The 27,712-nt window shown below is 43.7% G+C and overlaps 1 protein-coding gene across 2 annotated transcripts in view; it reads left to right on the top strand.

Moving 5' to 3' along the window:
• LOC128906259 (chloride channel protein C-like) overlaps window positions 1-24,186 on the top strand; it is a 140,404-nt gene extending 116,218 nt beyond the window's left edge. For both annotated transcript variants that reach the window (XM_054193279.1, XM_054193277.1), the window contains 2 exons: window positions 19,905-20,053; window positions 23,893-24,186. In XM_054193279.1, coding sequence (XP_054049254.1) covers window positions 19,905-20,053; window positions 23,893-23,913 — 170 coding nt within the window. In that variant the 3' untranslated portion in view covers window positions 23,914-24,186. The remainder of the gene's footprint in view (window positions 1-19,904; window positions 20,054-23,892) is intronic.
• The last annotated feature ends 3,526 nt before the right edge of the window (window positions 24,187-27,712 follow it).

Raw genomic sequence — 27,712 nt, 5'->3', positions numbered from 1 at the left:
TAGATGGAGGCTTTCTGTCAGACCTCTTGATGTTCTTAGATTTATTATCTGACAATTTGATTGTGCCCATGGAGCTTTGCATTTCTGGACAATCATGTCCGTAAGAAAGGCAGGGGTATGAAAGTGCATATCGCTGGTGTAAAGCAGCGTAGACATCCCTGAACCACCATCAGATGAGCTAGCTTGAGATCCAAAAGCTGTAGTCTAGCTCTAGAGCTGAGTTAATTAGTCCTCCTAGGGATTGAGAGAAGGACACAGGGCTAGTTTGCGTTGGTGCCATAGAGTACTAACATGACTACTGCTTGTAGGGTCTGAACTAGTGATGGTGCACGATGCTGTGTCAGAAGGAGGTTGGCAAAAATTTGCTTGGAACTAGATCTGGAAATGTTTTTGCATTAGATGGTGTGTGGTATGAACTGACATTTGTTTGGATGAGCTGAGCGGAAGGATTTAATGTAAGTCTGAGGACTTCCAATTTTAACATACGTAGTTTATAGGAGCCCACCGGTCTTGTAGTGCCCTGTAGAGGAAGATGCTTCACTGATACTGTCTGGAAAATGACTGAAGGAAATTAAACACAGAAGTAAGCAGCAGAAAACCACCGCATTTTTTTCTACTTGAGAGAGCGTGTTGGTAGATGGCCTTTGTCCCAAACTATGCTAACTAATTCTGCAGTCCGTGCACCCCTGTGCTTCAGGAGCCTGGTTGCTAGGGGTCATATGTAAGAGCTTTCACTAGGGGTGGACATTACACAATGTTGGTGTCATGTGGGACTTGTGACTCTCATCTTCCATAGACTAGGTATTCTTTACTTGTGAAGATAAGGGTCAAATCACAGATTGTTCCCAAAAGTACTGGTCACATTACACTGGGTGTTCTCCAGTTACGACGCTGGGCTCTTGAGAGTTTAGAACTGAGCTTGCAAAAGGTACACAAAAATGATTTAAACAAACAATGGGGAGTGGGAAGAACATACCTCTGCCCAGGATACTTTGTCTGTGTCTTCCCACTCACTTCTTTGTGTCTGGTAAACACTTTCTGCTTCTTTCTTCCTTGTTACGGTTTTGGATGTCTGTCTTGCTGCATTGATATTTCCTATTCTGGATATTTTGAGTCTTACTAAGAACAGAAAAGAATGGGTGGAATGAGAATTTCTATGATTTTCATCTACAGATGTTGGTGGAGGGTTCCTGATTTTTAGATGTTAGTTAAATAAAAAAGCCTCTGAGCCCCAGGATAAGGCTTTTTAAATGGGCCCAGGCTCGCTTTCCCCTTTTATCTGACCTTTATTCTTTAAGGCTAGGAGACATTCTTTCCCATGTGTTAAGGAGTGATTGGTTTCCTTCCCAGTCTGGATCTACAGCAGTCTCCTGAGTTATTTTGTCTAAGGTCCTCGTAAAAAGAAGCAGGAATTTTTGTTCCCCCTCTCTCACACAGAAGTGAAGGTCTTGTTCTTGTTGTCTTTGAGCAGTGGGGAGGAGAAATTCCTTCTTGACAGTTGAAAGGACAGACAATTCAGAAATATAAGTATGTAAAGGAGGGTGTGATTCTTATATCACACTGGTGTAAATCAGCAGTGGGGTCAGAGTAATATATGTTGCATCACTTAACGGGAAATCTACTTGCCCCTATGCCCATCCTTTCTCACAGGAATTCCTCTCAGTTATGTCCCAAATTCCTGTTGGACTGTTCTTCTCATGGCAGAGCATTCTTTGGGAGGAAACCCAGGCCAAAATGAAGCAGTGGCAGGCTTCAGCAGGTCCCACAAGAAGCAGGAGGCAGATAATATAGACAAGTGCTGTGGAGACCCCTACTCCAAGGCCTGGGCATAGGGAACACCAGACCCAACGCTGTGGCGTCTACAAATGGGCGTATTGGAAAAGGGATAGCCATTTAACGGCTATGCTGAACCTTACACAGCTAGTGCTAACTATAATATACTCTGAAAACTCTAATAACAAATTTTGACTAGATTTATGAGTTGTAGGACAGGGGCCAAGTTAGCTCTTACTCAAACTTGATGTGTTTGGAGCGATCTCATCTTTATATGTCTGGAACTTTGTTTTTCTGACTTGGTTTCTTTGTATCTTCAATAGTTTTTATCAAACTGTAACAATGACATTCTTTTTCTAACTTGGCTTAGGGTCCGAAAAGGGGCTCTTAATCATACACGTTTTGCTTAAGGGCCTTTTCTTTTAATTTTATTCTTCAATTAACAAAGATTCTCCAGTCTTAAAAATTTGCAATTACCCTTTTTCCTGCCTACTCAGGAAGTGCTTGGCTTCCATTTTTCAAAGTGATTATAACTTTTCCATTAATTCCGTATCTTTGATAGCACTTGCCATCTCTGACACACGCGTGCACTCACCCACCCACCCACCCACTCACATTCAATGGCATCTTTAAGGGGGGCCATAATGTGTCCATAGAGGTAAACGTGATAGCGCTGCATACAACAGGGGCCACCCAGCCTCTGGTGTAAGTCACTGTTCTCAGATTTTTGTCACCTTGCTCACTCCCCTTGCAGAAAACTTCTGTCTGTGTCAGGCTGACTTTTACACATGGAAGGTTTCACTGAAGTTAGTTTAACCCTTATCAAGAAGGGGGCAAAGGGTAATAATAAGTAATTTTGGCCTATGACAGTATTATTTTCTTTTTATTTCTTTCTCTGTGTCTGTTTTTCTGTCTCTGTCTCTCTCCACATTTCTTTTCCTGAGAGGTCTTACATTTTCCTGTCCTGTAAAAGTCTACACAAATCTAACTGACTTATGAGCAAATTATCTTTATACCTGCGCCTTGGATCACATCACTTGTCTTCTGACAAAGTTCCTGAATATTCTTTGTACAGATCATGCGACTGGCTATGGTTCAGTTCAAGTTTACATAGTTAGCTAAGGATGATGTCCTATATTAAAGGCACTGGTCTAAAATACTGTTACAACTGTGATACATCTTTGGATCTACCACAAACTTCGTATCTGATAGATGTCAAAGTGACCCTATGGAATATAGGAAAGATAACATATCATTTCTCTAAATTTAAACTCACTAAAACATTGTTTCTAGATGTGTGAATATTACTTCCACACTTAATGATGGATTTGTTTGTAATTTTAGTTATTAGTAACTTCTTCATTAAAAGGAATGATTATGCCCTATGATAAGATTATACACCCATCCCCCCCATATTTTTATTGAGCATTTTACTATGTGTTGGCTGAGAGAAATTTGAGAATTTTTTAAAGGTATATGAGATTTTTATATTTTCAGTTATGAATTAAAGGCACAATTAAGGTTGAGATGCTCTGAAGATGTGTATCCTCACTGAAACGATAACTTTTTGTATCATGTTACTCATTAAATATTATACGTAATTATAAATTGTAAGTAATTTGATTCAGAACGAATGCTCATTTCTGTGTTTTGTTTTCTGGGGCATTTTTTATGGAAAGCAATGATACATGCCCTCTATTGTAACACCTTACAACTGCAAGTGGGGGTTTTTTTGTGAATATATGCGCCTGCAGCTGTACCCGTAGAGAATACATGTATATCCAACAAAAACCAAACCAAAGTGTGTGATGTAAATATGTATGTACATAGCACATGTATATGATATATATGTGCTTTATTATAGCACCTAGCTGTACGTATTGTACGTGGGCAAGGAGGTGAAAGATCCTGGTAATTCCAGGGCTTGATTCACCATTGCACTGTGATTGTTTTGCAGTGCTTTGGTCGTGCAAAATAATTGTAAACCTGGCTTTGCCGGGCAGCTAAAGTGGGTTTACGGCTGTCTTGTGTCAGGAAGCGGAGCGAAGCAGGCGATGAATCCGGCACAAGACTCCGACTGTTTCGGTGTGGTGGAAGCCGCTCACCAGGCAGCCTTTCCACCAAGCGGGGTGATAGCTGCAGCAATTTCTGCTTCCACAGTACAATACAATGAGATCATTTGAGACTTTCAGTGAACCTCAGCATGTCAAAATTTGATTGTAGGAGCAGCCCAGCTCGCTTACAAGCCTAATGCTACTCAGCGGGGGCGAGTAGGCCTCGCTGCTGGCCCCCACGCTGCAGAGAGCGGCGTGGGGCTGCGGTGGGTTCCTGCGCCTCGCTGTTGGGTTGCCTTGATACCTGCCCAAGGGTCTGCATCATGTTTGCGCTACGGGAAGGGGTTATGGACTCTTCAAAGCCTGCAGAAATACCCCTGCCCATGTTGCTTTTCTGAAGAGCAGCGCTTTTTCTTCCCAGGGGTAGCGCTGGAGGGCAACTGCTGCTTTTGGGCCCGGTGACTCTTCCTTTGCCCTGCTCAGCTCTTCCTCCATCGCTGCTGACAAATAAAGGCTGAGCTGTGCTACAACTCACCCTGGGGGGTGTCCAACCGCTCAACTGCAGGGCCTTGCCGAAAAAAATTAAATAAATAAATTAAAAAAAAAAAAAAGACATAAAATAAAATAGCAAAAAAAAAAAAAAATTTACCTAAAATATAATAAACAAATGCAAAATAAAAATACACAAGGAAGAGGCTCCGCACACAATAGGTGGAAAGCAGGAGTGCAGCCGTGTTTTCCTCTGTCAGTGGGTCAGTGTGTTCTGTAAGCACTTCCATCCTGTCGGGTCCCTGGTTGGTCTCCACCTGCTCGCCGCCGCGCTCCAGAGGCAGCGCTGACCTGCCCGCTCCCTCATTTCGCTGGCGCCAGCGGCTTGATGGGCCTTGCACTTTGATTATTTGTGTTAACAGTTAATTTAGCACCGTGGACACGTGTGCCAAAGCTGCCTCCACTTCCTGCAGCCTTCCAACAAATGGGACTTTTATGAGATGCCTTTCACAGCTCCCCCGCCTCCTCCTTTGCCTCTCTTCCCACCCCCCCACCCCTGCCCGGCTCTCCCTCCCCACCCCGCCGTCTCAATCTCAGCTGTAATCTTTTCTACATCTTGCAGGAAAAGAGCTATTTCTGGCAGCTCTGTCTCTAACACTCGCCCCACTCAAACTGATTTAATGGAGATTTATAGACGCGAGGCTATGCAGCTCTGAGGCGCTTTCCTGAAAAGTTTTTCTGTGCCCGTGTTACGTATGGAATTTATTTATTTAATGTTTGGTGTTGCAGCTACACTGTCAACTGCTAGCGTGACATATTCCACATACCTTTTTTTTTTTTTTTTTTTTTGCACAAGAATTCCAGTGAAATCCTGTTACACAGCACATTTCTGGTCCAATTCATCCCAGCTGCTAATTTTACCAAGCTAAAGTCTGACACCCAGGTCCAATTTCATTAAACCCCAGTCAGCATGGTTCTTTGTGATAATACTGACTCTCGTCTAAGGCAATATGTATTTTGGCTCACAGCTACAAATAAATCCTATCGTAAGTAACCTTCTTCCTAGTATGCAGCACACTGCAACGGTCCAAAAAAAAGCAGCTTCTGTAAGAAGTCACAGAGAAGAGAGACTATTATAATTTATCATGATTTTTCCAAGTAAGCTCTCTGCTATCTTAAGAAATTATGTTCTCTAAAAATAAATGAGAACTGTAGTTGTATATAACACCAAAAATGCTGCTTCTGCTGTTATTCCAGCTTTGATTGATGCAGAGAAACCCAAGCTGGTATGTAGGGGGCTATATATTTACAGCCCAATACACACAACACGTATATTCTGTTTTACCCCTTGCCAGCTGCCCCCAAGTACTACAATTAGCGTTAAATATTCAGAACGGAGCCAGATAAACAAAAGGAAATGTATTGTTAAAATTCCCCTTTCATCTCCACTATTGGAGGGTGCTTTGCCTGAGTGCTGAAGAGGGTATCTGCTAGCGGTGGGACCCCTCCAGCAGGCCAGCGTCCCGGCCAGTCACACTTAACCCACACGTGAGACCTGGCTTTTGTGTGGACTCTCAGCCTGAGGGTTTGTTTTACTCCATCCCTTTCCCCGTTCCTGAGTGGTGACACACATGGACCGTCCCCTGTCTGCTTGCACGGGCAGGAACCCGGATGTCCCCTGTCCTGCCAGGCGCTCCGGGTGGCTGCATCTCTGCTGGCTTCAGGTGGAGGAGTCTCCTCATCCGAGCTGCTTACAGGAGCCGGGGCATAAAGCTGTTTCTCAGCAGCTCCCCTGAGTGAAAACTCGTTTCTTTTGTAAATGAAACCGAATGAGCTAAGTGTAACCTGTGAAGAGGTCGAGCACAAATCCTGTACTCTCCTCATCTTCAAAACAAACACCGTGCGAGCCGTGATCTTGCCTGCTCCGCTGTCTCCTGCTTGTATAGCAAATGGTATTTCGAAATAATGCCATGGTGTATTTTTAAATATCAAATTTTGCTGTGTTTTTGAATTGCAGCTTCCCTTTGGTTGGGAAGGTTTTATCCCTGTGTTTAACGTTTTGTTATTATGGTCTCTGCTAAGCTCCAGGACAGCACATTTTGGAGGTCGCTGATAAATATTCTTTGCTTAGTCTGTGGCAGGTACTTTCCTGTTGGATTTTTTGTGACACCAAAGAAAAAGTGAACAAGTTGGAAGAATATGGGATACATACCGTACTGGATCAGACCAGTAGTGCCTTGAGACCAGTATCTTGCTGTGAGAGCAGCTAATTCTAGATGATGTTTTTTTTACAAATTAAACATACTTTGAGAGTGATTATCCTGTGTAAGGGTAGCAGCGCTGGAAATTAAATGGGTTTTCCATTCTGTGCTATTATACAGCACATTGCTTTAGACTTTGGGAATTTACATTTGTTCTGGTCAGTTATGGAGTTTTACAAAAGACCTAGGAAGTGTTGAAATTGCAAGTTCGTGTTGGACCAAGTGTTGCAGTAACAGGGAGTTTCAACACTGTGTACGTCATGAACCTGTAATTTCAACACTTTCTAAGAGTCACCAGAGTGTCTCAGACTGAACTATAACATAACTAAGTGTTCCCCCCTGAACACCCAGCTGTCTTTTTTTTTTTTTTTTTTCCTGGAAAATATAATTCGAAACACCATTTGGCTGACATTAAAGAGTTTAAAATTGTTTTAATAATAATGAAAGAAAGACAAAGTAAAGGATTACTGTAAATAGAGAAACTTGCTGACTCAAGTGATAGCGGGAGTGAGTCCTCCTGCTGGATAAGTACAATGGGCTATAGTTGCAGTTTTAATTATGGATTCGCTTGCGAGGGACAAAGCTGAATTTTTACAAGCCGTCTGTGGTTATGCTTCTGCCTTATGTCATTGCACACTGTTTCTGATATCAAGTGTTAAACTCCTGCAAATGAATCTGCTATTCTGCCTCTGGGCTGGATCTCCCGCAGGCTCAGCCAGGGTGAGGAAGGGAGATGCGGCATGGCTTTGAACATGGTTTCAAGCAACCTGGCTGCCCTGTAAAGTCCACAGCAACAGTCCTGAGATTTAGGCGTTGCGGCGTGTGCACTCCTTCACTAGCCTCCCCTCACTCTTCAAGCCCTCCAGAGCAAACACCCAGGATGCAACCTCCCTTTTAAAGACATCGACTAGCACTGGAGAAGCCAGGGCTGCCGCAGCCAAATGGTCCCAGCTGCAATAGTGAGAATGGGCAAGACTGCCTTGCTTTGTAGACATCGTGGCTTTGTTTCCCCCACTGGCAGCCTGTCTGTTGAGTGACCCGATATTCCCATTCAGTGGGGAAAAAAAAGCTTCGGTCCTCACACAGCACTTTTTGTGCAGTGACTCAAAGAATTTTATAAAGGTTGAGCAACATCCCTTTATTAGATTGAGAAAAATGAGATATAGACAGACCAAAGTGATTGCTGGAAGTTCCCAATAAGGGCATCAGAGGACGGAGCCCAGGTAGCCAAGTTCTCATTCAGCCTGTCTCCATGGCACTTGGCTTCCCACCATCCTGTGATGAAGGGCAAGTAGGCGTCAGGTGAGTTGTTGATGCAAAACCTGGGCTATGTTTTGCATTTTTCCTTACATGTTTGACCAACTTCTGCCTTGCTTCAGTAACCTTTCAGAAGCATCCTCCTCCCTCTTATATCCCTTTATATTTCCCTCAAGATCTAAATGACCACCACTTTCTCTGAGTATAACATTTTTCTCTTTTTGTATTTATGAGATGAATTGGGAAGCTTCCTGTACCATCCCTGGGAAACTGGACAACAAGCAGGACAGGAACTCCTGCATTAACATAGCTTGTATTAAACATGCACTGGTGTGATCGTATCTGAGGGTGGGAGAGGGAGAACTACTGGGAATGGCCAGGATTGCTCCCTGTTGCAGGCAATGCTGCTGAGAAAGCACAAACCAGCCACAGTGGTGAAGTCATGCAAATGCAATGCTCCCAAAGGCCACAGGAATTGTGGAAAGATTTGTGTAAATATCTCATGCATTCTTGTGCTCTAAGGTTTATGGAAACAAAAACCACAGTCACAGAGCCAATGCCACATTTGCTCGTCCCTTCCCCCTTCTGTTTCTTCTCGACAGAAAGGTTGTAGAAGAGTTTATGAGCAGCCGAGTAACTGGTTTTTTTTCCCCCTCTTTTTTTATTACTAGTAATGTAAAAAGAAGTGGAAAAGATGGTAAGCATAAATAAGGTTAACCAGGGTACAAAGGAAAGGACGGCTGATTTGTGAGTACCTTGTGAACCTCTTTGCTGTTGGCATGCCTGGAAAAATACATGCCACACACATTCCCAAAGTCATTTCAGACTGTGCAAAGTCTCTGTTGCCCACCAACTGGACTCCCCCTTTCCCTGCACCAGCCTATTCTGTAGATTGTCCATGCGATTGGTTTATCCTCACAGGCAAGATACTGTATGTTTACCTTCTTGCTTCATTTTTGAGGTTTTATCTTGAAAGGCTTACAGTATGTGAGCCTAGACAAAACCAGCCTTGTTTATTCACGTCCAGGCGTCATTCCTCTCTGTTATTGAATGCATCAGGGACACTCTCCCCTTCTTCAGATGCTTTGTATCATTTCAGGTAGTGGTATCATGCCAGAGAGGGACATTCTACATGAGGGCTGTTGTGATGGAAATAGCTCAGGGGAATAATGCACCTGCTGTCGGGGAATTGATGGGTCAGTCCTACTGCTGTTCCTGGATGTGAGCTCCTAGGAGCTGGTGACTGACTACACAACGCTATTGGGATGGGGGGAACTCTCTATCAGGTGCTCTTTTTTTCAGGTCTTAGCTGCTAGCAGTCCCATACTGACAAGGGAGAAGACAAGAAAAAGGCAAAAGGAGCTGGTTAAAAGATGCGTCCTTTGTTGCAATTAACCGCCCCCTTTTAAGTATGAGGGAGCTTCACCAGCATCTTTTTTCAATGGATCCACAGGCTAGAGTGTGGGGAGGAGGGGAGCAAAGGACTCCAGCTGGGGCTGGAAACTGTAAAATTACTGAGAAAGAAAAAGAACAAGTTGTATTGTCTCAGGGTAATAACCAGCCTGGCTGCTGGCACGGAGGCTGCTGTGACCCAAAGCTTTGCTGAAAGGCAAGCATCTTTCTCACGTCACAAAACCCCATCCCTTGACACCTTCCCACAGTGCCACAGCATCCTGTGCCTTCCCCCCGCCATCTGCCGAGGTGCGCTTTTTTTTCCAAGGGGAGATTTTTACATATTAGGAAATTGGGCAGGACAAACTGGTGCTAATATTGGGCTGACTGCAACGGCCATGGAGCCAGGTCTTCCCGGGCCTCTCGAAGGGGTGTCAGCTGCCACTCTGAGCAGCCCTGGTGCTTCAGCAGGTGGCACTGTGAGTCCTGCTCACCCGCTGCGGGGCTTTTCTGCTCCAAAAGGTATTTTTCTTTTGGATAAGGAATAAAGCTGAGGTTCTGGCCACTTGCGGTCGTTCAAAGCGCCACGGTATTTTTCAAAATACAGGGGTGCTGGCCCAGACATCCCAGCCAAATTGCAGCCTGGGCAGCATCCCACCAGCTCAGAGCTCCACTGGCAATTCCACTGGGATATGATTTATTTCTTTGCTTCCTGTCCTAAAGGAACACCCACAAAGTTGTGAAAGTTGTGCACACAGAGTACGCTGGGATCTCTGGTGCAAAAGAGGCTGCACTGATTACTAGGTGTGGGTGAGGAATTGCTGGTATTTCTGGAGCCGATCTTAGATCAGAAGCGAGCAGGAAAGAAATAGCTAAGGAGCTCCTAGTCAAGGCCACTTTTCTGGGTGTTGCTGATATAAACACAAATAAAAAAGGGGACAAAATGCTCCAACGTGTCAGCTGTGAAACATTTATTAAGTTAACAAGTCTACATGGACCAATAACACCATCCTCAGTGTCTGTTCCTGCAGCCACTTACGGGTGCAGGCTTTATTCTTGCTTTAACTGAAGTGTAAGGAACTCAGTGCCAATTATCCCGCACTGGGCTTTTCCGATCGCCCAACCAGCAAAGCTCAGTAGCGGTGATTCATTTGCTTCTATCAGTTGCCTCCACTATGGGCTCAAAAGACAATTATTTGATTGTATTACATCATCAGGGTTTTTTTTGGATAGATGATTTTATGTCTTAGATTCTAGTGGAGAGCGTCATCGTCGTTTATTTTTGGTGAGGGAGTCCCTTGCCCGCAGTGCAAGATCTGGAAAGCTACGGAGCACTTTCCTACCTGCTTCCAGATTCACCCCAGCTTTTCTGCTCTCCTCCCTGCCGTGAGTGCTGCATGCAGGGCGCAGCACTCCTGACCCTAGCAGAGTGCTATTTGCTTATTTTATCTCTGAAAACAAAACAAATTTCTCTGCGTTTTGTTCTATTTCCTACACGATAGAATCTTTTGTTTTCACTTGCAACCTTTGCAGCTTCCAAGAATTTTTTACTCCTTGTGGTTTGTCGAGACGCACAGGGTTCAATAGTCTGCCACCAGGCCCTGGCCCAAGGTCGAGGATTCCCTCCTTTTCCTTCCCAGTATTGTCCTGCATCCTGCAAGGCCCTTCTCCTTACATTGCTGCGGCTGTCGTGACAAAGGGGACTGGCACCAGGCACACTCCTGCTGCCACGGTGACAGCTGCTGAGCACCCGCCAAGCTCTAATGACAATAGCATGACCTCAGATACTTTATTAAGAAAGAAAAACTTGAAAGGGAGGGTACACTTAAAAGCAGACAATAACACCTCGTCCCAGTGCAGTGCATTGTTTTTGCAAGCCCGGGATGGAAACGGTTTAATATAATCTTGGCCTATTCCCTCCCAGCCTCCCTCCCCATTTTACACTCAGGCTCAGCCACATCCACGTCGGACTCAAGTTCACAACAGTAGCCGTGAATCTAAACGTGTGAACAGATGTTACTAACTGGTGGGCTCCATATGGTGCCAAGCATCAGGAGTGGGAGCCTTCTTTTAATCGCAGAATCATAGAATGATTTGGGTTGGAAAAGACTTTAAAGACCATGTCGTTCCAACCCCCCTGCCATGGGCAGGGACACCTCCCACTAGACCAGGTTGTGCAAAGCCCCATCCAGCCTGGCCCTGAACACTTCCAGGGATGGGGCATCCACAACTTATCTGGGCAACATGTTCCAGTGCCTCACCACCCTCACAGTAAGGAATTTCTTCCTAATATCTAATCTAAATCTACCCTCTTTCAGTTTAAAACCGTTACCCTTCATCCTATTGCTACACTCCCTGATAAAGAGTCCCTCCCCAACTTTTCTTTCGGCCCCCTTTAGGTACTGGAAAGCTTTTATAAGGTCTCCCCCGGAGCCTTCTTTTCTCCAGGCTGAACAACCCCAACTCTTTCAGCCTGGCCTCATACGAGAGGTGCTCCAGCCCTCTCATCATCTTCGTGGCCCTCCTCTGGACCTGTTCCAACAGGTCCATGTCCTTCCTGTGCTGAGGACTCCAGAGCTGGACACAATACTCCAGGTGGGGTCTCATGAGAGTGGAGTAGAGTGGTAGAATTACCTCCCTCAACGTGCTGGCCATGCTTCTTTTGATGCAGCCCAGGATGTAGTTGTCTTTCTGGGCTGCGAGTGCACATTGCCAGCTGTGACACTTCCTAACTGGCTATTTCTCTACACTTCAGTTTCTCTCCTGTAAAATGAGGGTAATGGTACTTTAATCACCATGACAAAGCCTCCCGAGATACACAGGTCTGGCTGGAGCTGTACTATGGATGGAGAGTGAGGCGGAGAGCTGTGCTGCTGCATGGGGCTGCTCTCGTGTGAGGATGTGAAAGGGGAGGACCCCAGTGGGCGAGTGCCTGGGGTCAGCTGTGCCTGCAGACCCCTGAGCACAGGGGTCTCCAGCCGTGATGGTCCTGGCAGAAAACATTCGCCTGGAGCCATGCAGAAAGTTTGAGAATTAGTAAATAGACTTGGCAGAAGGAGGAAGTAGAGCTGGTCAGAAAAATTCTGACTAAACAAGTTTTTGTTGGAATTTACCGATTCATCAACATCAAAGCACTTTGTGGAGAGGGTCCAATTTTGACAAAGTTCCTTCCAAAACCAGGCAGAGCTTGAAAACTGCCTGCCAGGCACATTTTAGAAACCTGGCTAGTTTTCTGCTGATTTACACCGTTGGTTCTGTAGCGGTTCACCAACTGGCTGTTAAGAAGTGTGTCTTTCCAGGTGTAATGGCTATGAAGCATCCCATCAAGTGACTGTCTCCAAGTGAGGAACGCCAAGGTGGTGAAATCCTCTTGGCGGCCGGTCACCAGTGGTGTCCCTTAGGGCTCAGTTTTGGGGCCAGTTTTGTTTAATATCTTTACCAATGATCTGCATGAGGGGATTGAGTGCACCCTCAGTAAGTTTGCAGACGACACCAAACTAGGTGGGAGTGTTGATCTGCTTGAGGGTAGGAAGGCTCTACAGAGGGACCTGGACAGGCTGGATCGATGGGCCAAGGCCAACTGTACGAGGTTTAATAAGGCCAAGTGCCGGGTCCTGCATTTCGGTCACAACAACCCCAAGCAACGCTACAGGCTTGGGGAAGAGTGGCTGGAAAGCTGCCCGGCAGAAAAGGACCCGGGGGTGCTGGTGGACGGCCAGCTTAACATGAGCCAGCAGTGTGCCCAGGTGGCCAAGAAGGCCAACAGCATTCTGGCTTGTATCAGGAATAGCGTGGCCAGCAGGAGCAGGGAAGTGATCGTGCCTCTGTACTCGGCCCTGGTGAGGCCTCACCTCGAGTACTGTGTTCAGTTCTGGGCCCCTCTGTACAAGGGGGACATTGAGGTGCTGGAGCGTGTCCAGAGGAGAGCTACCAGGCTGGTGAGGGTTCTGGAGACCAGGTCATATGAGGAGAGGCTGAGGGAGCTGGGCATGTTTAGCTTGGAGAAGAGGAGGCTGAGGGGAGACCTCATTGCCCTCTACAACTACCTGAAAGGAGGTTGGAGAGAGGCGGGTGTTGGCCTCTTCTCCCAGGTGAATAACGACAGGACCAGAGGAAATGGTCTGAAGTTGCGGCAGGGGAGATTTAGATTAGATATTAGGAAGAATTACTTTACTGAAAGAGTGGTCAGACACTGGAACAGCCTGCCCAGGGAGGTGGTTGAGTCACCATCCCTAGAGGTATTTAAGAAACATCTAGATGTGTCACTTCAGGGCATGCTCTAGTGGCAGAGATTGTAGGTTGTTTGGTTGGACTCGATGATCTCAAAGGTCCTTTCCAACCATGAAGATTCTGTGATTCTGTCTGTAACCCTGGCTTGGTCCACCAGGCAGAGTGCTGCAGGAGTTCATGCAGCTCATAAAAGCCAGGGGTTGGGGAGACTGGCTCTGCATAATGCTATCAACTTTTATCAGAGGCTCCTTCTTAAATAACAGAGAAATTAGCTGACCTAAGAGTTGATGCTTTTGATTCTGGGACCTTTTACTTTGAATCTGGAAGCAAAACGTCTGATTTTTCTCTCTTTTATACACACGCTCAGATAACTCCATTGATTTAAAAGGAATTACTACTCAGCTGAATTTGTGTAAATTGGAGAAGTTAAATGAATTGCTACATAACTTTGAAACAGAATGAAACCCCGCAAAATACCTAGTCATTTCTCCTTTTTCTTTTGTTTCTTATGCATGATAAGGGTGGTAAATCTTCAAAAAAAAACAGAGAGGAAGAAGAGGAAGAAAAAAAAATACGTGCTGGACCTGGTTCTTCTCAATGTGCAATTCCTCCTTTTTTATCCTTTGCAGCTGGATTTGTGTGTGTGTGAGCATGTGTGTGCATGTGTGTATGAGAGAGGGAGAGAGAGAGGAAGGGCTATTTCACATTTCCCATGATAAGTTTTGTTTACGGTTGTGATAGCTTGATTCATTGTGCATAATCTGCAGGCCTTCACAGGGCTTTTCTTGAGCTTCTCTTCATGGGAGGAGAAATGGTTAGTGTTTTTTTTTTCATGGAGGACTTTTCCAGTGTCTAATGTGACCATGCAGTACTGGAGAAGCACAGAAATTTGCCATTGCTTTCAGGCTTGCCCATGTCCAGATGTGCATCCCAAGATGTGCTAGCTTTGGGGAACATAAAGCAAACCGAAAGGAGCAGGATTTTACTGAAACAAACAGGATTCCACAAAAAGAAGCAGACCAATAAAAACTGTATAGAGAACATTTTCTTTCATAGTACCTACTATTACGCAATTGTGCTAATGTACTGTGTTTCACAGTATGCCTGTCTTTTACAGCAGACTCTTTTCCTTTTAAATGTATGCTAGTATTCTTTTTTGTCAATTAGACACGAGATAATCTTTTAAGTAACGTGTTTATTTTAGCTTTTTTTTCCCACTCCCCTAGGTCTGCTAGGATTTCTCTCCTATCTTTTTTATGTGCCAATGACATCGGTTGTTATAAGGTCAGGATCAGAATTCATTGTGGGGGGCAACAGTGCTGTAAGGGCTTGACATGAGATCAGAAGTAATGCTGCAGTGAATTTGAAAAAACAGACCAAAAAAAAAAAAAAAGTAGCAAGGCTTATGGTGCCGAAAGCTCTGGGTTTCCCATCCAGACACCATCTGTGAAGCACTTGGGGACAGTGCCTAATGTCTGAGTCATCATGTTTGGCAGTCATTTACCCAGTGGTCTGTTTCCCTGGGGGGAGTATTCATTGGGGGAGAAAAGGAATGGTAGAAAGAAGGCAGATAAACTGCCCTTTAGCCCCATGATTTATATTTGGTCAGAGTACCCCTGTTCTATTTTCTTTTACTTGGAATGTATCTCGGACATGTTGTTTCAATATGAGACAATCAGCTGGGCTCTCAAAGGAATGTCCCCGGAGACTCGAAGCAGCCTCCCAGTAGGGTAATATGTTCAGCAGAATTCTAAGATGTATTCTCCAACATCTGCAGTCTATTTGTGCCTCCAGAATATTTCCCATCAGCATTTGGGGAATCAAAAGGCGCTTTGAGAGATGGTCACCAATTCTCCACACTGCATGATAACTTGTAAAATGTTTACTTCTTTAAACTTCTACTGAGCTGGTGGCTTATTTGTTTCTTTCTTTCTTCCTTTCTTTTTTTTTTTTATTTTTTAAAGAAACTAACAACAGAAGGACATGGAAATACACTTTAAATTATTCTTTCATATGAATGGGTTCTGACCGTAGTAGTAACCTCCTGGGAAAGAAGACGACCTAGGAGTCACCATGGACAACACAGTGAATGTCTGTTCTGGGTGTGCGACAGAAAAAAATGACTTTTTAGACTGCATGTTAGAAGTGGGCAGACAATCACATGGAGAGTAGTACATGCTGCATCTAAGATGCCATGTCCTCATTTTGATTATTGCATTTGGTTTCAGTAACCTCATCTAAAAAAAGACCAGCACAGAACTAGCAACAAACTCCAGGCAGGTAGTGAAAATATCAGAAAACTACAGAGAACATATTCCTCATAGGAAGAAATTGAAAAGATTAGGATTATTTACTCAGGAAAGTAAAAAGAACAAGAGAACATACAGCACGTGTCACGCAAGAAATAATAAATAGCAGGCAGAAACCCAACTTTAAAAATCCTTTTCAACCTTCTCAGTGATACAGGAATTAGGAACGTTCAGACACAAAAGGAAATAATAATTGACACAATGTGTAATCCATCCATGGGCATGGATTTGGCAGAATATAATTTGTACGAATAACAGAAAGTTGGCTGAAAGACTGAGAAAAATATCAGAAACAAATATTAAATGAAAATCTTACCTGTCATCCAGGTAAGATAAAAATAAATCCATCTAGCTTTATTCAGCAAGGCATATAAAGGTAAAAAGAAAGATGAGCACATTACCGTGATGATGGGAGTACAAGGGATCCTGTGTTCTTATGGCAGAGAGTGTCTCGGTCACCTGTCGGTATTAATGGTGAGCCTTCTGTTTGCATGACAACAATTTCTACTTGATTTCAGTGACTGGGAGCACTTAATAATTAATAAATGGATGGAATTCTTTCCTGTTACTCTTCCTCACAATCAATTTTATAGCAGGTAGTGATAAGATTTCATATGGATGAGGGAAGGCATTTGTCCGTGAACCAGTGACAGTGAAGAAATTACGGGCAGCTCTGCTCTAGCACTACTCTTATCGGCTGTGTGTGGAGACAGACTATCAAACTCGGTGGAGCAGAAATAGGTATGTTATGGCATTTTTCTATTGCAAGGCAAAAAAAGCAAGCCGTGGCACTGCATATGAAGCACATGAGCTCACACCAAACAATAAAGAAAACATCTAAGGTTTTGATTTCATTCATCTTTTTTCTGAGGTTCTTTTTCTGTTTCTGTTCTGTGAAAGCCAAATAAAAGCAACAAATAACAAAAAAATCCCTAAACAAACAGTTGGGACTTTGACTTGCGAAACTGTATTTGCATGTTTGTTCTGAAGAGGTTCCCATAGCCCGGCTCTGACTTTTATCTATCCCCACAGGATGTACTCCTACACTTTTTCTTCCAGGGTCCCATGCTTCCTGTGGGTGTTCCCACAGCTGCCAATTCAGACAGCTCGAGTCTGGAATAGGCTTTGCACAATCCTGAAGATGCTATTCTCTCACTAAGTCAAGTGATTCTGCACAAAAATATGGCAGATGTTTAGCATCAGGAATCAAAACAGCATTTTCGCACCACACAGCACATTCTTCTCTTCCTGATACCTTTCATTTCCTCTCTACAGGATATGGAGCAATATTCCTCTTTTGCTGCTGTTCATGTGAACTCAGGAATCTGTGAATTATACCAGGACATTTGAATTCCCATGTAATCTTCTCTGAGAAGTAAAGGGGCTTGGTTCACCTATGTCTCATTCTTCATTTTTTTCTGGCCTAAAAGATAAATGCGGTCTTCGAAGAGAGGTAATAACACTGGATTACTTCTTGTCCTTGATTTTCAACTTCATAGAATCATAGAATAGTTAAAGGTCATCTAGCCCCACTCTCCCTGCAATGACCAGGGACGTCTTCAACTAGATCAGGTTGCTCAGAGCCCCGTCCAACCTGACCTTGAATGTTTCCAGGGATGGGGCATCTACCACCTCTGTGAACAACCTGTTCCCGTGTTCCACTTCTGTGATTTTCAATCCTTGAAAAACAAGAGCTTCTGAATGCAATCTGTATGAAGAAAAGGTCAGTTTTCTTTCAGAATAAGTGCTGTAACCATGGGCCAGAAATGTCAAAAAGGCTATTAAATGTTTCTGCAGGTCTCGGAGTTAAAGAAAGCCAGATTCACCAATGCTGGAGATGAATGTTCCTAATGACGTCAATGAGTAGATTCAAACTGAGATTCCAGCCACCTGTGGCCTTGGATTATCCTGTGGCATTTTCTTAAGGTGATATAGCATCCCTATAGGTGGTCTGAGTGAGCTCTGCATGTGGCCCTCATCACCAGATTTCTTGACTGCCTAGAGAAAGGCACATCAGCGTTGAGCTGAGCCCAGCCCAAACCATTCCCCACCTTGTCTCTGGAGTCCTTCAGTATCATCCAGTGCGAGTGCTGCTGCGATACTGTATTGGCTGCTGGAAAATGCCTAAATACGCTTACGTAGTTCAGGGTGAAAAAAACTTGGGAAAAGCTGTGCCTACCAGTCCCCATCCCAAACAGCAAAGGAGGAATTCATTCATTTGCAGTGTGATTCTCTGTTGCAGACCCTGGGTCTTCCGCATATCTTGGGTTTAGCAATGTGACACACTGTGTTAAAGCATTAGACATAAAAAAATGAACACATTGTGTAACAGAGGATAAAAGAACTACATGGCCGTCACATAAATTCCTTAAGCCGGTCATTAAACTACTTTCTTTGTCCCCCATTCACTAAATTACTTCATCAAGAAATTGCAAGCTCTTTCTCTTCTCATGCTGGATCTGAGACCAAAATAAATTTGAGGTACATTACAAACTCATCAGTGTGTGCAATACTGTTACTAATCCTCTTTTCTACTAAGAATTTACACTATACTGCCTCTGTTAGGCAAATCTTTAAAGGAACCTATAACCATTTGAAAGCTGCAGAATTCATGCAGAATCGCTCTCTTCAGTTTTTAGTTGGGTTTAGTGATAAGAATTATCTGAATGCTCTTAAACTCATCATTTTTAACAATATAACATTTTTCCAGAAAAATGCCTGCTTTCTCTGCAAATGTTCAATTTTGGTTTAGAAGATTTAAGGTTTTCTGTAGACTATAGGATTTTAAAAGCTTTACAGAAATATTTGGTCTTTTGCCCGTTTTTGAAAAGGGGATGGGGGGAGACATTTTCCGACAGCTATGCAAAATAAGCCCTGTTTACAGCAAATCCTTGACATAAACATATCAAGCACAAGCTTAGCAGCTGCATAGAAGTCAGCAGAGAGAGTGGTGAGGCTTTTGAACTCGGATTTCCAAGTTGGACAGATCTGCCGCGTTAGCATTGGTGGTGGATGAGGGATAGACAAGACCAAGCATACTAAAGAGGTTTGTGACACTGTCTTGTATGGCTTCCCCTCCAACTTCTGGAGCTGGGGGAGAGGTGCTACACAAACCTGTACGGCACATTCCCTACCCAAGGCTTCCCATACTCGATGAGTAGTCTAAACCGCCTTTATGTTGCTGTGATCCTCCCGAGAAGAATGACTACAGTTTTTATCATCAAACTAACAAAAGGGCAGCAGTGTTGCAGGAAGAAAAAAAATCAGTGCTTGGCCTGAATCTTGCAGAGATCTTTGCATATTTTACCAGACACTTGTTGCATTCCTTCAGGCTTCTCAGGAATGTCTCTAGCAGCAATGCTGCGGGCAGTGTGTCATACAGTGTGAACATCCTGGAGGAGAACGCAGGTCCTGTTCTTTACAGCTTCCTCCCCACAACTCTCTTTTTCTCTTCCCGCTTCTCAGGAAAGAAGTCTGTGAAAGCTGGGCTGACTTTTAACAGTTGAACTGCTAACCTCAAATCCCAACAGCAGCACCAGCACCCTGATTGAAAACTACGTTTTTAACACCTGAGATCCCATACAGGCAGGGAAGGACGTGTGTTAAATTCTGCTTAATTAGCCTGTGCTCCTCCTGATGTTTGGCTACTGCTGATATTCTCTGCAGTGTTTCCACGTTTATATATGACTTCCAAACATTGCATTTCTTAATTTATTATATTGTTATTCTTTCACTCACCTGAAAATTATTGCATTGGCATTGATTTCACTACATAATCAGTGACTAGTCAATGATTGCTTTGCTGTGGTAGGACTGACTTCTAATAGATAAAGAAGAGACTCATCACCAAGACAAGGTTACCAGGGAGTGCAGAAATTCTGTAAAGTCCAGACTGTTTAGAAACATTTTAGAAATGCATTTCTTGTCGTAAGCTTTCCCAAATGGACTGTTTCTTCACTTTTTCTGTTCAAGGCTAAAAGAAGGACTAAGGGTCAGTATTACACTTCATTCTATACATTTTTTTAGTCTGTAAGATTTCCAAGAAAGTTTTCACACTTATGAAAATCCAATGCACTAAAGAGATAATAGGAGTTTTACTTTGGTTTATTCTATTCACAAACTATGCTTCTGTATTTCAGATCCCTTGTATGAGTCTCCTAGAGGCAGTAGAAGCCACAGAGGACCTTCCTCAGAGGCAGAGATTGCAGATGCCCCCACGCAGAGGAGAGAAGTTGCAAAGCACAAAGCTTCTGAGATACCCACATGGCACCACATGGAGCTTTGGCAGGTTTGTGACACTTCCGTTCTGATTTGAAATATGGAAGGTGTATACTCCTGGAGTTTCCTGGCAAAACAGATGTTGTATAGCACGTACTATTGCAGACAGAATTCTGGACTTGGTAAAAAATTAGGTGTGCATATTTCAAATCAGTTTTTCTTTTAGTATGGATTTTCCAGGATCTGAAAAAATACAAACTATACTCTTAAATTGTTATTATTCTTTAAAAGATGCTTTCTCAACTGTCAGTAGTCAACATAGTTTTCTTTTACTGAAAGTGTAGCCACTTAAGTTGATTAATTGATTCAACTCTTCTGGACATTCATCCATTTTAATACATATGGTGAAAAAAATTGTTCTCATGCCATTCTACATTTGGGATTAGGATAAAAGTACCTTCAGTCTTCTTCCTGATGTAAATGCTGCAGCTGGATCTTTTCTGCTCTTCTCTAAAGAAAGTCTTTAACTCGTTGATGAATATTGGCACTTTAGGTAGTGTTCATGGTTCTTGTGCGTGGGCATGAGGAAGAGAATAGAACTTTATCCGGCCTACACCATATAGCACTTACAATAATGTCTAATTTTAATAGATAGTAATATTGTGAATAGGTCCTCAGCAATAAACGCAGCTGGTTGTTTGGTCAACAGAAGTGCTATACTGGCTGCTAATTACAACCCTATGTTGGATATGGTGCCAAGTACATGTTCCCAGTATTAGCCCAGAAGGCACCGGTTTTCAAAAGAGAAAAGCTCTTCCAGAAAATTCAGTTGTGAGACTGGGCCTGAGACGAAAGGCACCAGACAACAGCTTTAAAAAGCTGTGGTACCTCCTCTTCCTTCCTAATCATTTGAATGTCTTTTTTGTTAGGGAGCATTTGCGCGTATTGACTAACATACTTGGAAGGAAGTATATCAGAGAACGCAGACTCTGTGTGAACTACTCTTGAGTTGATCTACGTGGGGATCAGCCACAAACTAGCAAGGCAATGGGGTCACATGTTTTACAAGATGGGAAAAAAAATAAGTATTACTAAATAGCTATGATGCCATGGAAAGGGCAAAAGGTTATGAAAATGATTAGCTTGAGGGAAGAGTCATGTATACAAAGGGATGGAAACACTTGGCTAATAAGTGTGTGGCATTCCACGGCTGTGATATCAGAATTCCCAATACCAGCCGGCTTCCTTTTTCTGAACTCTTCAGAAAACGCATAAATTTCCCACAAATAAAAAAGAAAATAAAAAGGAAAAGATGGGAAGTAGGAAAAGGTTTTTTCTAGAGGACAGCACTGCTATTCTGTTGCATGGACACAGCCTAGTCAGTGCCAGTTAACATTTCAAGGCCCCAAAGAAGATCCCTGCTTTTTTCTTTGAGTGTTTGAATACCTTTTTCTCCGGTATTTTGGCTGGACCAAATAAGAAGGCCTATGCTGCTTTAAGATAAAGGAATTCAACCTCCATGACTTCATTTCTGTCCTGTTTACTGCCAGCTATGAGTTTTATTGTGTATTTTTAATCACCAAATTCCTTAATGCTCTCTATTTTAAGGAAAAGATCTTGGGGCTTTACTTAGTAGATCTGCTCTGGCTGGGTATGTGTCTGCTTGGATTAGTTGTTAGGCCTATTTCATACAGTGTATACTGTAAAATATGCTGCTGTCTCTATCTGGCTGCTCCGAATCTTGATGTGCAACCCTAAGAGGAGACCTTGGACATTGCAGTTCCCCTTGTGACCCTGGTCTCTTCTGAACTTCACTTCTCTTGTAGGGGCCTTGTGGAAAACCGCTCTACTTGCTAGACAGAAAAAAGAGATTTTGCAAATTGTCTGTTTTGGTTATATGCTTGTTTGAATGAATTTGCCTTGGATAGCATTATCAGCTAGCGAAGGGTCTATAGACTATGCTCTACCTACTGTAACCCTTCCCTATAATGTGGAAAGGTTGTAGGTAGAATGGCTTCAAAGAGGTAGCCTTTGATATCCAACTGTCATCATAATTCATGCCTGTCTGCATTTAAGCTCATACAGAGAGAAGCAGCTGAAAATGTTAAAAACATTTTTGAATTTAGTGCATTTATGTGGATGGGAAGTGCTGCACTCTTAGCATGGATGGGCATGCTGTGGCTCTGTTTACTGTCTAAGAAAAAGATGCTTCACCTTATGGTCATTTATCCTGTTTCATTAATGCCACTTCTCCATATCCCACTCGCTCACTTTGGAATTTCTCCGGCATTGACCATTCCACTGCACTGCCAGTGAGCCTTGGCAAAAGTAAAAAACACAAACCAGTACCAGGTTTACAAAGCTTTATATCTGAAAATCATCAGTACTGCCATTGCAGCCACCTGCTGCTTGGCGTGGCACTGAGAAGAGCTATCTAACCCCCCAGGCCCGGTGGGCTGCTGGGTCAGGCAGCTGCAGCGAGAATTCCTCTTCAGGCAGTCCAGCAGTGCAGACTGCCAAGGTTAATCTCCTGTGTGCTAACCTACAGGGCCTCTGCGTGTGAGAAACATGAAAGTGCGACCACTTTCCAATGAATGATCTAAGGAAAACTACATAAATGAAAATACAGCAGGGTCCGGTCATCCGTAGTTATAAATAACTTCTGTTGTTTGGTCAGCTGGAATCACACAAACATGCCATTGTTAGGACCCGCAAATGTATACGTACAGATTTTGAAATGGGAATAATGTAGGAAATGAAAGGAGTAATTAACCAGATAAATGCTTGCCTCCTTTCTTATCGTGGCAATCTAGTAGGCAGACATATAAAGACCTACAATGCTCTCAATATCTTGACCTTAGGCCTTCATGAGATCCCCAACTTTGGTAGTGGGAAGTGCTGCTTTGGTTGACTGACTTCCTACAGAAAAGCATCAAACCAGGACTTCTGCAAAAGGAAGGCACAGTTCTTCCCCTTCCTATAGGGGCAGGAGTTGGATTACAGTATGGGGAGTGGGGTGGGGAAGAGTGGGAACAGCAGAAATCGTCCATATGGGAGAAAGGAAACTAAAAGGGCTTTGCATCTCAGGTCAGCTTTTCTCTATGCTTCCCCCACCCTTCTTGTGAACAATAAGTCAGTTTGCTATCTCCTTTTCCTTCCTTCCCTTTCCCTCCCTGCAATACTTGGCCTGGGAACAGGGTGAAGGGGGTTGTTTGTAGTTGTACCCACAGCATGCAAGAGGGTGGAGGTCCTTTGTAACCTTGGCCAGGGAAGGGCTTGGTGGAGACTGCCCACAGCCACCAGCTTTCTAGTCTGGAAGGTATGGAGTGAGGAGTATCTCTGAGACACTGCAAAATGGAAGAGTAGTTAAGCAAGCATTGGAAAGCCAAGGGAGTGAGTTAGGGTTGTGTAGTTGGGCTGAGCTGATAACTGGGTGAGGGAATTGCTAGATAGAGTGATGGACAGGCCTGAGGTCCAGGCTCTACTGTAATCGCTTGTCTAGATTGGGATCAACTTTTGATCTGGGGGGATGTCACCTAAGGCAATAATTTCAAACATTGCAATATTATGTTCAAGACTTCTCAGATGTGTTGCACTGTGTTATGCCACATGCTGTAATAAAACATGCTGCCTGTACCTCACCTTGATGCAGCCTTTTGTGCCTAAAGGCAAAGAAGACACTCCTGTCTTCCTAAGAACTAACAGAGCTGGATGCTGAATAAAAGACAGCTGGGAAACTTAACGAGAACCTGAGGAGACATGAAGGCTGCCGTTTTGGAGAGAAGAGCAAGATAGAGAGAATAAGCAGATCTGGCCCCAGGCAATTTCTATTTGTTCCTCTTCCCTTCTACCTTGTGCAAATATCACTCTGCGCTCCTAATTTTTGGCCTTTCTGTCCTTGCCTTGCAGACCTGCAGAGTGGGAAGTTAAGCAGGCAGCCCAGAGGCACCGGAGCCAGAAGAGAAACAGGAGGAGGATGTGGAAATAATTGGAAATCCCTGGGTTCCAGAAAGTCAGCAGAGAACATGCCAGCACCCTTAAGCTAAGGAGGGACCTGGGAGAGGGTTCAGTTTGCATATTTGGAGGGAGAGAGGGAAGTGCGTGTTAATAAGACAGTGTGAAGGTCTGTGAACTGCAGGAGAGGCATTCTAGGTGGGAACCGCACCCTGCCTCTAATTCCCTCATCTAATCTGGCTGCTGCAGAAGCCCACACAGAAACTCTTTTTCAATCGCCCTTAGTGTCGGCTGGCTCCACGCCGCTTTTGGGCTCTGCAAATGGCCAAAACGCGAAGCACAGGTAGTTTGTGCATGGTGTGTTTCGTGTCAGGTTATAAAGCTTTGAAGTTGAAAACCTGTTTTTAAAATGAAATTTCCTCATGTTGTGAAGAACAAAGCAACAAATTTGCTACCTGAAACAGCCCCAGTATCAGTTAAATTATCAAATGCAAATGGCTTATTGGAGTAATTCAGGAAAAAACCCAAACAACTTCTTAAGGAACAGGCTATACATTTAAAAGATTTATATTCTGCTCCCTCGAGAACAGTGCACAAGAAATACAGATGTTCCCAGCTCTGCTGGCTGCCATGCAGCCTGATGGCTTTTGTCACACTCTGTCAGTGGCGGAGAGATAAGCTCGAGGCCGAGCAGAGGAGTTTTAGCTTGCTCTGCAGGGTGCTTGGTTGGAGCAGGGAAGATCCTGCTCAGCCCAAGACTTCAGCAGGTTATTTCAGATGTCAGTTCAGCCAGTGCAGAGGGAGTGGAAATTTCCCCACAATGCTCCTTCCTGGAAAGTCCTCTGAAAGCGGGGACTTCCAACTTTAGAGTACTGCCAAAACATCCCACTTCTGCAAACCCTTCCAGAAGAAATACATTGTAGGACCATGCACGGTTCCTTGGGATACTCATCTGGGAAAAATTAGCATAATTTCTTTATCCAGGCTTTGTGGCTGAGGCAGGGAGAAACAGGGACCCCCTTTTCCACATATTTGCCTGGCTTTCTTTCGTGGCTGTGTAGGATGGGGGAATCCATCCTCTACTAATGTGTCACTGTGGGCTTAGACAGAGCCCAGTGAACCATTCTGTTTGCCCTCAGGCTCCTTCAACTCGCTTGAAAGCAAGCAACAAAGCCACTCTTCTCTTCGTCTTCTGCATGGAAGCTGCTCAGCAGGAGAAACAGGGAAGAAGTGGCAGCTGCTCAAAGCTCTCCGTTTGCATCCGAGCTGCTCACTGGCTCTGAGGTGCAGGGAGGGGGAAAGGGTGATGGGAGGCAGCTGGGGAATGCGATGCCCTCTACATCCTTCCTGTAGTGACAAGCCTTATTCAAACACTTCAGTTTAAAAAGCTCAGAGTGCATCTCCGGGAGAATGCTTTCAATTCATAATCAAATATAGGGCAATAACAGATGGATAAAACAAACAAATGTGGGGGAGGATGAGGTACACACTCAAACACTCTGGAGTGTATTCTGGGAAGAAGACACCCACTTTCTACGTGTTATTTCTCATTCAAGGAAATCTATGGGCAGGTGAACTTTGGGACCTTCCTCACTGTGCTCAGAAGCAGCATTGCAGGAATTTTTATTTTTTTTATTATTTTAGTATGGAAGCAGTTCTTGTATGCTTTGGAGCTCTTTCTATCCCTGCTGTATTACTTGTCTCCTCCTTACATGAGGAAGCTGAGCAAGTAGCTTGGCTTTCTGACCAGCACTAATACTACCCTGTCACTTTGCCAGGAGATGCAGCCTGTTGAGTGGAGCGCTGGCACAGCAACCCCAACGTGCATTAGCGCTCTGCGGGCCTCATTGTGTGGCGCTCCTCACGATCACTGCTCTGCGAGCTCTGCATGGGGCTCTGCTCTCGGCTTGCGCGCTTGTGTTACCACCATGCCGGCAGCCAACTCCATTGTTTTGCTGGTGATGATAATACACAGGTTTTTTCCAGCAAAGAAAGCCTCCAGGCAAGCTGGGAGGCTTCTCCAAAGCAGAATGGGTTGGTTGCCAGACAGAGAGCAGGATGCTTGAGGACTCTATAACGATTTATCGTCTTAATGTGCGTGGGTTTCTGTCGCTCAGGACTGCGTGTGAGATTTAAAACCTGCAGCAGACATGGGGTGGTTGGTAATGCAATAGCACTGAATGGGGGACCGGAGGAAAATTTTTAAGGTGAACTTTCCCAGTTCAATCTTGTTAATCGGTACGGGGTTAGTGAAGAGAGAGGAAGGATCTCTGCAGTCGGCAGGCCTGTGCAATAATAGCGATCAGTGAAGGACAGCATCGTCTTGAAAATCATTTTTTAACTTCACGGGGAAATGGCACACATATTATAATAGGAGAATTTCCCTTCTACTGTCTGTGCAATCAGAGATCTCTGACCTTTAATTTGTTTTCAAATGTGATCGATTTCTGCCACCTGCCAGCCAGTCACAGATGCAATACCGTACCAGCAGTGAGTTAAAGGACAGAACAAAGTGTAGTCAGTTTGAGGAAATGGTAATATAGATTTCAAATTAACAGCAGTAGTTTAATTCTAGAAACCACGACAAAATGCTTTTTATTTTTTCCCCTGAGTTCAGTCTTGGAGCCTTGTTTTGAAAGCAGAACATTTTCTTGGCATGCCTTTGCTGATTTCTTAAATGTGCCAGTGGAGGAAACATCATGCTTCTGTGTCTTCAGCTTCTTTGTAATAAGATCCAGTTAAACAACTGAAGACATTAAAAATTCATTAGAGCATTTCAGTGTTGCAGTCAATGAGACCTGTTGTTTATCAAAGCATTTCCAGTGAAATAAAATGTGGGGTTTTTTTTTTAAAGGATATAGTAGAAGACATTTGCTCAGAGTGCTTTGTATAAAATTGATTTTATATTTATATGTAAATCATTTTTACACTTCTGTAATGCAGCAGTAGGCAACGTTAGGTAACAGGGCAGGTCTGTGAGAATAACATTGCAGCTTCAACTGCCAAAGTTACCTTTAGGTCAAACAGCATGGGGGAATTACATCACAGTGCTAGGGCGGTGCTCAGCAATAAAATAAGTTAATTGCAAAGGCTTCATTATTATCTTCATTGTGAAGCATTTTTAGGGTATTTAGAGGTCTACAAGTGAAAATACAGTGAGCCAAATTCTGCACTTATTTTCTTCTGGGGTCTCAGAAAAAAGAATGTGGGTGATCCATATAAACTATTATAGTAAAAATTATTCTGATACTTACTTCTGACACTACTAGAAACATAGGAACCTCTGGATAAATTAAGATTGTATTGTCAAGGCAAATGTGTCACAAGAAAATAACATGTAAAATGAATCTTAGGGCCAAGTCTAATTTTGAGTACACTGAATTGTGTTCTGTAAGGATTAATTAAGGTTAATTGGTATTTAATTCCTGTTCAAGGTGAATGGAATTTGACCAAAACAGGTGCTGATATAGCTGATGCAGTTTTTCATCATCCAGAAACTTGCACAAGTTTAACTCCAAAAGCTACTGTCATGGAAATAGCTCTGTAGCTGATCAGTGTGATTTCAGTTATACCTCTCGGTATGGTTACTGCGAATGCTAGCTGGCAGTCTGAAGTCAACTACGATGTCCCAGTACAATGAAAGCTGAGCCACTGCATTAGATCTGTATGACCTTTCACAGTAATCTAGATTGGAGGTGACAGAAAACCTGACAATTGAGTTAAGACTCATGTTGGTGACAAAAAATCATGAGGCTTGCTGTGATTCCTGTCAATC

The sequence above is a fragment of the Rissa tridactyla genome, chromosome 2 (assembly GCF_028500815.1).
Source record: "Rissa tridactyla isolate bRisTri1 chromosome 2, bRisTri1.patW.cur.20221130, whole genome shotgun sequence".
Taxonomy (NCBI): Eukaryota; Metazoa; Chordata; class Aves; order Charadriiformes; family Laridae; genus Rissa; species Rissa tridactyla.
This window is presented reverse-complemented; position numbering and strand designations above follow the sequence as displayed.